The sequence below is a fragment of the Euprymna scolopes genome, chromosome 26 (assembly GCF_053919585.1).
Source record: "Euprymna scolopes isolate OS-2025 chromosome 26, ASM5391958v1, whole genome shotgun sequence".
Lineage (NCBI taxonomy): Eukaryota > Metazoa > Mollusca > Cephalopoda > Sepiida > Sepiolidae > Euprymna > Euprymna scolopes.
Window position 1 is genome coordinate 53,126,652 of NC_136507.1, and position 12,206 is coordinate 53,138,857.

Sequence of the window (12,206 nt, forward strand, 5' to 3'; positions counted from 1 at the left end):
TACAATTCAGAATTTTTAAGATTATTTAGATTATTTTGCCTATTTCTTCTTATTACAATTCTGAATTTTTAGATGAGGTTTGTATTATTTGAATTAATCGGACAATTGTTCTCATTTTAAGTGTTATCTGCACAACGTTTCGGTCGATATAATCTTCAACCTTCTTCTCAAGTGTATAAGTCACCATGTTTTTTTTTTTTTGTTTAAAAAAAAAAAGAGGGTTAGCTCTACACTCCAAGGTTTAGAATTTTTGGATCTAGTTGGAAGTAAGTTTACATGAATTATAAAGATAATTATCACGAAACTCTAGGGTGAATAATTTCTAATTTAATTATTATATAATTGATGATTAAAATTTTTAATTGAATCCTTCATCCAAATCTAAGTTAAAAACATAACATTTACGGAACCCTTATCCTTCAGTGACCTCCGGGCTTTGATAAATGGTGACTCCTTTGTAAAACTAAAAGTTTTCTGGTTTCAATACGGTTAATAATGTGTGTGTCTCATGTTTTTTTTTTTAACCAGATGTAGTTTTTTACATTTTTTTTTTTTATATATATTATTATGACTGATATGAGATAAAAAGGACCGGGGTGGGGGGCAGAAAAAAATGGAAAAAATAAAAGAAGGGAAGGAAAAAAAATCAGTTAACAAGTGAAAAAAAAATATCTATGATGTTATTAGAATGAAAATAATATCAAACATGAGAACAGTAGTTTAAATAATTTAAAATAATTCTATACAAAGTTTGATAAATGTAACGTATTATTATGTTGTCTGAAATGTAAAATTACAATTGACCTCTTTTTCTTTTTTATCAGTTCTGTTTATTACTCTCTATAAATAAAATTATAATACAATTTCACATGCGTTGGCATGTTTTTTCTTGAAACTACATGAATTAAATATTTTTTATTTACTACTAGATGACCTGTATCCCAGCGTTGCCCAAGCAAGTAGATTCACTTAAGAAATTTCTTGCCCAATTGGTGCAATCTTATATGACTCCAATTATGTGTACTGATCTATGATGTTAACTTGAACAGGATAAAATTGACTTGACTTTAGATATTTTTCTAATTCAACGACAATGTTGTTTGGTATCCACAATTTCAAAATTAAAATTCTTAGAAGAATTAGTTTGAAATTGAAGTTTGTGCACTGTACTGAAATGATGTCATTATTTAGAAACCCATTTTTAATATACTAATTATTCTGTACTTTCAGTTAACAATTTGCTAAAAGGAAAGATACTGTAAAAATCATAATTTAACTTGAAAACTCGTATCCATAAAAATAGCATGATTCGTAAATAGCAGAAATACCAAAATCTGATTAAGCATTTGCATATAAATGGAGGGGGAGTATACAGAAGAGATACTGTAAAAATTGAATTTAAGTTGAAAACTAGCAGGGTTGATAGTAGTAGAAGTACCAAAATATTGGATACCTTTCCAGTTTATAGGTGGTGCTGAAATATTATTTAGAAACTTCATATTAACTATTTTGTACTGTCACCTAAAAATGTAATAAACAAACGATACCATAAGAAGTGCATTTAACTTGAAAATCTTATCTATACATCAGTCTGTACACTTCAGAAGTAATGATAAACAAAAATTAAGCACCCCTCCCCTCCTGTATGTGTCAATCTATCTGTGTAATCATATTTGGTAGTTCTGCAGTTTATGGATGGTGTTGAAACAACATTAGGTTATCATCAAGCAAAGTCCCCTGACACTTTCTGCGAGCCTGTTTGACTAAAATCAAACATCATTAAAAATGTATCTAATACAGAATATTCCTAAAAAGTTTTATTTACTACTAAAATATATTGAAATAAAAAAAAAATAAAAAAATGTTCTGCATTCAATGTTTTTTTTGTTTTTTTTGGTCCCCCGATTTATTGGAGAGGGACCTATGTTTTCAGTGGCATCTGTTAGTCCGGACTATTGCCAGATAATCGTCCATTAGTTTTTTCTGAAATTTTGCCACAAATTATATTTCATTCAAAAAATTTTTTTTTTACAAAAATTCCCGTTGCACCCCAAGGGGATCAAAAGAGGTAAAAAATGACACTTTCTGACACATAGCATTTGATCCATCCATTAGATGTTCCTGAAACTTGGCCAAAATATGGAGGCCAATGTTCTTATTATGAATTCAGTATGGGTGACCCTGGCAAAATTCTGGTTCGCATCCCTCTGGGACTTTTAGGGCTAAAAAAACATGCCTCTTTGGAACTCTTTTCATATTACTTAAGAACTAGATATGTTTGTCTATATAGTAGTTTTCCATGGTGCTGAATTCAAATATACATGTCTTAAGGTGTGAAACTGCATCGTTTGTCCATTTTCATTGGGATTCGGCATTCCAGGAGCTGAAAAGGGGTCACAAATGCTCCAAAATTGCAAAAAATTACACTTTTTACACCATAATTTTTGCCACATCCATTAGATTTTTCTGAAACTTGTCGAAAATGTGAAAGCAACGTTGACCCTTCACACTTCTCACATTCATCATTTCTTCACTATTTTTTGTGGCGTCATCTCACATGCAGCACGAGGGGGACCATGCATGCATGGCTTGTTTTTATTTTAAGTCAAACAGCAAGTGTTGGGGGACTTTGCTTCATGATAACAAAACATTATAATTTAGGAACACATTTTTAAAATGTTAACTACTTTGTAATTTGAACTGGCAATCTTGTAACATTATGGGGTCGTGTTATTGTGCTTTGGATTATTAGTCTCTATAGTGGGCTTCTTCACTATCTGAACCCTAAGTTATTGTGTTGCAGTTTATTTATGTTCTGTGATCGTCTAAGTGTGTTGCGTGCGTGTGTGTCAGACATTACATCTACATGTATTTTGAGATATCTCATCAACTTTTCAATTGCGTTGTTAGTTTTTTGGTCCACATGGGAATTTCATTGGTTCTTGGATGGAAGCTGGAACCTGTGGACGAATGCATTTCAATTCCAAGAAGTTGATTTTTTATAGTTTTTTATTACTTCCCAGGTGTCGATTGCAGAAGAATGAGAAGTTAATATCTTTGCTTGTGAGTTTCTCTTAGTCTCCAATTTGGAGGGGGGCAACCGTTAACCCATCCGCCCTGCTCAATATCCAAATTCCAACTTATCTATTTTCTCAGCTAACCAGAACACATGACAGAAAGACACATACTTCCGATACTGGTCAACTTTCTTCTGGTGCAACTTGTCCAGTTTCCACCTCAACATGTTTTGACAACTTTTATCAAAACATAGTTTCACATCTCATCTCTTGTTTACTTCCAATTAGATGGACAAATAGATCAATAGATAAACAGATACAAAGATAGATATATTACAGCTTGTGCTCCACAACTATATAAAAATCTAATAAACAAAAGGTACTATAAAAGTGTGGGGTATATGGTTAGAAAAGAAGAAAAAAAAAAAAAAAAAAGAAACATACCGGGCATATCTGTATCGCTCTGTGGGAAAGAAGAAGAAAAGGATGGTCAGCGTATTTGTATACGCGAAGGGCATCTTGGGAAGGCAGAGCATGATGGGAGAAGCTATTTTTTTTCCTATCTCTTCCTTTTTTTTCTAGATAGGAGGATATAAAAGTTGGGAAAAATTCCCTGGGGGTGCAGAGAAAAAAGAGTCGTGAACATCTTCTCTTGAAAAGAATTTCGTATTGCTGACGTTCAGATTGTGCAGTGTGACATTGGTGGCGAGAGGCCAGGTGTGGTTGATTGGAAAAGAAGAGGGCAGAAACGTGCTGTTGTCGAGAGAGTGACTCACTCCTTCCCAAACCCCAGAACCAAATCCTGATTATAACGTTTACTTCCAATTAGATGGACAGATAGATCGATAGATAAACAGATACAAAGATAGATATATTATGGCTTGTGTTCCACAACTATATAAAAATCTAATAAACAAAAGGTACTATAAAAGTTGCATGTAACTTCCTTTAAAATGACATGGTCTATAAAATGCAGAAGTATTGAAATTAATATTACGTATGAGATACAAAGTAAAACATTTTTCGAAATAAGTAAATATTTCCAAACTGACATGTTGCAGTGAAAATAACTTATGTAAAAAATTTTTAGTAGTAAAAAATGGGAAAGGAGAAATCGTTTTAGACTGACGCAGTTTTCAAAGATTTTTGTTAACCTTTTAAAGATCATCAATCTTATACAATTCATACATTTTGATGTAAGGTTTGAGCTTTAGTTTCTGGGGTGCTGGATAAATAATTGAAATTCTATTTTAGTGGTGTAAATTATTGAAAGATTTGTTTTAAGAGATTGTTTTTCAAAAGTCTTTTACTAATAGTTATTGATTATTTCTTGATAACGAATAGTTCAGAAGATAAAGAATTTGAATGAGCATTCTTTTTATATATCGATGATTGAACAATGTTTATATGTGAAAAAATGAGAATATTTTTGTAAGACCAGAATCATTGCAGTTTAAGAATTTGTATTCTATAATCAAAGATAAATAAAATAATATTACATACAAGCTACTAAGAACATAATAAAGTGAATGGAAACACCATGTTTGTTCAGTGTTTGGCAATTATATTCTGGCATTCTGCAAATAGTATTCTAGTAAGCCAAAGTCTTGTAAAAATGAGATACTAAGCTGAAGGGAGTGGCCTGTATTTATGTAGGGAAGTTAGGTTGGTTGAAAGATAATATCACAAAATAATTAAATGAAACACTGACAGTCCGAGGTGAAAAATGTATGCAATAAAGGAAAATTCCTGGTGTTTGATGAGAGAGTATTAGATTTTTTATAGTGAGTAAAAGTTATGACTCCATCTAAGTATGACTGTTTAGTGAGAGTCAGTTTAGTTGGAATAGGAACTTTTGAAATCAAATGAAACTGACTAATAATTTCTGGAAACATGTATCAGGTAATGATGAATTCAGTGTTTTTTTTTTTTTTTTTCCATCTTTGTTATTAAGTAGAATAATTTTTTTATATTGTACAAATATTGACTTTTTTTTTTTTTTTCCCCCATTCAGGTTGAAGTTATTGGAGGAGCAGATAAATATCTGTGTGTATGTCGAAAGTGTTATAATTTAGACACAAAGCCAATTTCAAAGTTGGATGCAAAGCCGGTTTCAAAGTTGGACACAAAGCCAATTTCAAAGTTAGAGACGAAGTCGATTTCACCATTGAAGGAGACTAACAAGGAGAACCTGGTATTAAATCCTCAGCAGCCAGAGACACCAAAGAAGCCGATGCAGAGTTTATTGAATCATAAAAGTCCTACAGCGAATGTAGAGGACTATCAGGCGCCACCATTTGTGAACATTAAAATCAATCAGAGCCGAGGAAAACTGTTCAGTTCACCTTGAATAAAATCTGAAAATTATGAGGATGAGAAATGAAAAGGGGCAACTTCTATGTCGTCCGCAAGATTTTCATTTTAAAAGTTTTAAAAGTGCAAGCATTCATGATTTACAAAATGGAACCGTCACATTTTTATCCGTTTTTTTTTTTTTTTAAATTTTATTTTTATCAGCAACCAGTCTCTTGATTGTTATTATACACTTATTGAGATGCATAATTATTATAGTAAAAAAAATAATTATATATATATATATATATATATATATATAAAAAGGTACATATATAAAAAAAACGTGTGTGTATACAGATATTGTAATATTTCCTAGTAAAAAAAAGTGACATTATATTGAAATCAAAATACTAATCATGATAATCCCTGGTGTGTACCTTTCCTGTCATCTCATTATATTTGGTGTAAAATGGATGTCGAACCAAATCTGATGTGATAACATGAAAAGCACATACAATGATATTAGACTTTTGACTTTGATGCTATATCACTTTTTATATACGAATAATTATTGCAACAAAAACTAGGATCCAATAACACCACCAGTAAATTGTTTATATGTTGCAATCCTATATCTTTCAGACATTTTGAATATACCTAATTTCTCTCATCTGTTTGAATTTTCTTCCTATTTTCTTGTATCTTTTTCTTTGCATTTTGTACTTGCATTCCAATTACTGATATCAAAGCTTTTATGTCTTCCAGTCCTCTCTTCACCTAGATGAGTAAGTAAATTTCACTTTCCGTTCTCTTTTCCTACTCTGCTCTTTTTATTAAGCTGTAGAAAAATTGATGTAATTTTTAAAAAATATTTGTAACATCATAATTTTATACAGCTTCGGTACTGAATGTATATCATTGTTTTAAAAGATGTTTTGAAAAATATTGAAGTATTTACACGTTTTACAACCCTTTTACATACACATTCACACGGCACATAGTTGCAGATGCACATGCATTTTATAAGCTTAGACATGCACACAAAAACATAATTGCATATGTACATTTTTTTTTTGGTTCTTGTTCAGAATTATACTTAATTGAGGAAAAAAAAATACAGAAAAATCTTTATGATCTATATACTCTTCACAGAACAAAATGTCATATTCCAAAAATCATAATTGATTTTTTTTTTTTTTAAGATCAAATTTAATGAGGAAGCAAGGATATATTCAATAAAAGGAGACAATTCAATTTAAACTATGAGACATAAATAGAAATCAAAATCAATCATGTAATGGTTGCAAATTACTATTAATCTCTAAAAGTTATAAAAAATGATTTTTATGTAAAGAAAAAATTTGATCAATTTATGTGATTTTTGGAATATGACATTTTGTTTTGTGACTGGTATGTACATCAAAGATTTTTCTGTATTTTTTGTTTGTTTTTAATTAGTTTGAATTTTTAACAACAACCCATTTTTTTCAACAAAACTGTCAAAGAATTTCTGAAAACCTTTACTGGAAAAACAAACAAACAAACAATATTCAACAAAAGCAGTTTTGCAAAGAATTGAAATATTGGAAGAAAATTATGAATATACATTTTTTTTTTTTTTTTTTTTTTTACGTGCAATTATAACCCTGTTTTGCTGAAAAGCTGATATTTATTTTAAATTTTAATTCTTAAAGGTCTGATGAAAAATTTTTATTGCCAGAGTCGCATTTCTAGCCAAAAATGGCTAAAAAAGTTTTCTTTTTTTTTTTTCATATAAATGTTTATAATACTCTTTGCTTTTCCACAGATTGTTATGAAATTTGACAAGATAATTGGAAAGACTGTTCTTAATGATATTTGCATGATAAATAATGTAATTGGACAATTTATTGAAGTTTTCTGTTATGAAACTGATGAAATAAAGAAATAATTATTAGTACCAGGATGTAAGTCTTACAAGATCTGAGAAGAGTTATTTCCCTTTTTTTTTTTTTTTTTATAGGAATTTTGGCATTTCTTCATTATAATAGTGAAATTTTAAATATTGAATTTCAAGTAGAACCATTGATATCTACTTGCTTGTCATGTCACAATGATTATCATATCCAAAAATTATGAAAAATGCTAAGGTATAAAATTATTGATGAAAATAGTTTTTGAAGACAATTAGCAAAAATTGAGTTTTTCTAAATTGACATAAGATTTTCTGTTTTCAGAAAATAATTACCTCTCTTTTCATGATTCGAACTCTGGTTTCTTTCTTTCTTATAACAAAACTCATTTTTTTCTAATTATTTTCAAAAACTATTTTTATTACTAATTAATTTTATACTTTATTGTTTTTCATAATTTTTGGATATGTTCATTACTGATACATGACAATTAGATACCATTGACTCCACTTGAAATTCAATATTTTAATTTTCAAATTTCACTATTATAACAAAAAAAGTGCCAGAATTTTTAAACCTATTTAAATATTGATTTAAACAAAGTGTTATTTCATGTGTTATTGGAAATACAAACATTGCATCCTGTTAATACTGTTTTGGTTAATCGACCATGAGAAAGAAAATATCAGGAATTGAATTGTACTTAAAAAAGAACATAAATTGTTAAAATGTTATTTTCTATGAATTTAAATTGTAAAATTATTTTTAAATTATATTAAAGCTTTTATAAAATTTACAAAAAAATGCCTTTTTTGCCCATTTACTTTTTTTTTTTTGTTGATTTTTCGTTATTGTAGCAAAATTTGAAATATTGATTTTCAAGTAAAACCGATGGTATCTATTGAATTGCCATGTTGCAATAATGAACATATCCAAAAATTGCAAAAAACAATAAGTTAGAAAATTAATTATTAATTAAAATAGTTTTTGAAACAATGAAAATTGAGTTTTGTGGAAAAAGAAAGAAACCAGAGAGTTTTAATTGTATCAAAAGGGAGGTAAATCTTTTCTGAAAATTGAAAATCTTTGGCCAGTTTGGCAAAATTTCATTTTCACTAGTTGTCTTCAAAAACTGTTCAAATTGCTGATTAATTTTCTACCCAAATGTTCTTTGTAAGTTTTGGATATGTTCAGTAGTACAACATGACAATTTCACTTGAAATTCAAGTTTTGAATTTTACTACAAGAATGAAGAACCTTTTCTTTTTTTTTCTCTCTACCAATTAAAATATTGAAAGATTTTTTTAATGGTTTTATTAATTACTAGCTGGGGTACTCTGCATTGCCCGGGTGTGGAGGGGGGGGGGGTTAAAATAACATTAGCAAGTCCGGGTGGAGAGAGGTGTTAAAAATGGTAGTAGTGGGGGAAGGGAATCAAAACCACAGTAGGCAGCCAAGGTGGACAGAGGTGTTTTAAAAAAAAAAAAAAAAAAAGTGGTAATGGTAATAGGCAAGCAGGCTCGAACCCGTGACGATGGAAAAGAAAGTGAAAATCTGACGTTTTACCGATGCTCCATGACGCGACCGGAAGTTGAAAGCATTCAAATCAAGTGTAGTCAATTGAAAAGAAAAGATGACTTGCAGAAATGGCGTCGGAAAATCCAACCTTCCCTGCAGAAAACTGCCCAGTTGAGGGTGAAGGAATTAATGTTTTTGGCTAATTTTTCGATATTTGTAGTCCGAAGGGTCGAGATTCAAAATGATACCGATCTCGTCAGGATCCGTTGCCTCTGTCAACAGTTTGTGCGAGAGACACACACACACATTTTGCCCTTTATATATATATAGACTAGTCGGGCTACCCAGTGTTGCTCAAGACCGTATAAAACAGTGAGAAAATTGAAGTTGATTTTGAATATATCTGTTATTCTTAGGATAGTGGAATTTTTTATGTCTACGTATTATTTGCTATTTTGAGCAAAAGAATATTTTACCTACCCTAGGATGAGTATTACACATGAAATAATTGTACCTTCCCTAGGACAGGTAATTTTCAACACGTATATGAAATAATTTTCCCTTCGCTAGGACGGGTAATGTACAACACATATTTAAAATAATTTTACCTACCCTCGAATGGGTAATTTAAATCATATGAAACAATTTAACATATTCTTGACAGGTATTGTACAACAAATAATTTCTCTTCCCACCAAGGCAACCATAATTTAAAAAAAAAAAAAAATGAAGTCATTTTTAGAAGATGGATCATTAGGATTTCCAAATTAATACATAGTCTTGGTTAATGATAAGGCAACCCTTGCTTCACCATAAATTTCAACATTACTAGGTTTCTTTCCTTCCTCACCATCAGCACTAAAATTTTAAGAAAAATTGTCATTTTTGGAAGATGTCTCAACAGAATTTTCAAATTAATATATAAATACATTGACAAGGTTAGTGATTAGACAACGTTTGCTTCATTATCAAATTCCATATTACTGTGTTTCATTTTTTTTCCCCCACTACTGACAAGAAAATTTTTTTGGAAAAAGATGTCATTGAAAATTTAGAAAAATATGAATGACCCCCAACAGAAACTTGCCCAGTTCACCTTCATAAAAGACATTTCCAGTGGCCTTATCTATGTGATTTCTATTAAAAAAATTTCAGTGGGTTCATGTCTTGTCTGGAGTGATTTCCATAAAATTTCAAGTGGCTTAATGACTTGTCTGAAGCTATTTCAATAAAAAAATTTCTAGTGTCTTGCCGTTTCTAGAGTGATTTACATAAATTTCAAGTGGATTCATAACTTATCTGGAGCGATTTTCATAAAAAATGTCAAATGGCTTCATGTCTTGTCTGGAGTGATTTCCATAAAACATTTGAAGTGGCTACATGCTTTGTCTTGAGCGATTTCCATATAAAATTTCTAGTTGCTTCATACCTTATCTGGAGCGACTTCGATAAAACATTTCTAGTTGCTTCATGCCCTGTCTGGAGCGGTTTCCATAAAAACTTTTATGTATCCATAGTGGTGCTATGGAATTTGTAAAATTTCAACTTGGCATTGTTAGTCCACGTCGGTATCCACTTCATCGTTTACCATTGCCAGTTTTTAAAGTAACATTTCCTCTTTGCTCCTTTTTTCCTCCAACACTATCAACATACAGAAATTTAAATATGTGAACAAAGATCTTGCTGCTCAATTCTCCATCTAGGTTGCCCACTGTGAATTTGATCCTTATCACAGTAACCCCTTACACTTTAAACTTGGAAATATGCCTTGTTTAGGATGAACTAAAGTTGTTTGTTTTTAAGTTGCTTTTGTTGTGGTTTTAAACTAAAGTAGTAATTTTAACCTGCACCCGTGTTGTTAAAAAATAAAATAAAAAGACTAAAATAAAACAAACTCTGAATACTGTAGAAACCTTAAAAAAAACAAAAAAAACAACTTATATAAGGGTTGTCCAGTGTGAGAATATTTAGATGCTTCATCGTAGTTACTATAGTTACAGTTGCTTCTGAGACTTGGATGTTAAAAGCAGATGAACGCAGGCTCTCTGTATTTGAAAATAACTGTCTGCGAATTAAGATAAGCAAAACCTATCTTGATTGTTGTAAGAAACTTCTGGATGTCATCCAGAAAAGAAAAAAAGGTCCTGATATTGAGCATACAAGGAGAGATTTCCTGATGAAAGATCTGTGCTAGGCTTGATTAGATCCAATGATATAAACCATGCAATAATTTGAAAAACACCAAAGAAAATGGAAAAACGCAAAAGGCTCGAGAACAACTGCCTGAAAAGGATGGTCAGCAAAACTTGCCTGTATCTCTGTAGGAAAAATCAAATTAAAGAAATTCTTGGATTTTGAAATGACAAAGCAATAGAAAGATTGTGTATCCTGAAAGTGTTACAAAGATCCTTTGAGGATTGTTTAAAAAATCGCTACAAACAATGCAATCAAACATATCCAACGATGTGTTAGATTCTGACCCAGAAAACAGTAGTTATTCATCCCTTGTCAATAACTTCATTCATGCATTGCAGACTTGGACAAAAGAAGGGAAATGAGAGTTATGAGACTAGCGAAAGTAACCCCAAGGTTCACTTTCTACTTCCCTTGTAATAAAGTAAATGATTACAAATGGAATTAATTTTATTCTTGTGATTTTTTTTTTAACTCGTTGCAAATGAATTTTGCCATGAAGTGTTGCATACACTTGATGGTTTCTGTATTATTGTGCACCTCCTTTTTAGTGATGATCTTGATTTCTTTTTTCTTTCTTTGATATTTTCATGAAAAAAGAAAAAACAACAAAACTTATTTACTTATCTAATGGAGTTATATTTCTTAACCAGAAATTGTTCCTGGTAAGATTGTCACCCGTTTCCTCCATAGAAAGCCTGTAGCATTATATAGCACAAAGTCGTTTTTAACGTTCAATGGAAAATTCTGTCAGTCCCCAAACCAATTGCTCATAATGGTCTTAACAGAAAACAGCCACGTCTCTCATTGACATTTAAGTTGTTGGCTCAAAGAGTAATGAAGTCCCTCTTTAGTATTAGCATGGTGATCATCATTAGGGCTAGGACAACAGCATATTCTTTCATTGTTTTGACTCTCGAGTGTGTATCCGTTAGATGCTTTTAGATAGAGTGATGTGGTTCTCGGTTGATTAACTGTGTCTGTGTCAGATATATACTCGAGAGTCAAAGCAATGAAAAGAATATGCTGTTGTCATAGTCCTAGTCATCATAGACGTTGATATTTTGCATTTTGTTCCTTTGTAGCTGTCATTATATGACAAGTAAAAATCTGCCAGCAACTTACCCAATAGCGGCATGCTCTTAGATTATTTATTTTATTTATTTTACAGCACTGTCAGCTCACCTAACAAAGAGAAAGATTTTCTCTCATCATTATGTCACTGTTAACTTCCTGTCCACGACGCCATATCTTGATATGTACTCTTAATTCCAATCTTTACTTCTATTGG

The 12,206-nt window shown here is 30.9% G+C and overlaps 1 protein-coding gene across 1 annotated transcript in view; it reads left to right on the top strand.

Moving 5' to 3' along the window:
* The window catches only part of LOC145248051 (thymidine kinase, cytosolic-like), a 50,925-nt gene extending 45,552 nt beyond the window's left edge, over nucleotides 1-5,373 (top strand). Inside the window, exon 7 of the mRNA XM_080109786.1 lies at nucleotides 5,032-5,373. Within this exon, the coding sequence (XP_079965912.1) occupies nucleotides 5,032-5,367 (336 nt within the window). The 3' untranslated portion in view covers nucleotides 5,368-5,373. The remainder of the gene's footprint in view (nucleotides 1-5,031) is intronic.
* The last annotated feature ends 6,833 nt before the right edge of the window (nucleotides 5,374-12,206 follow it).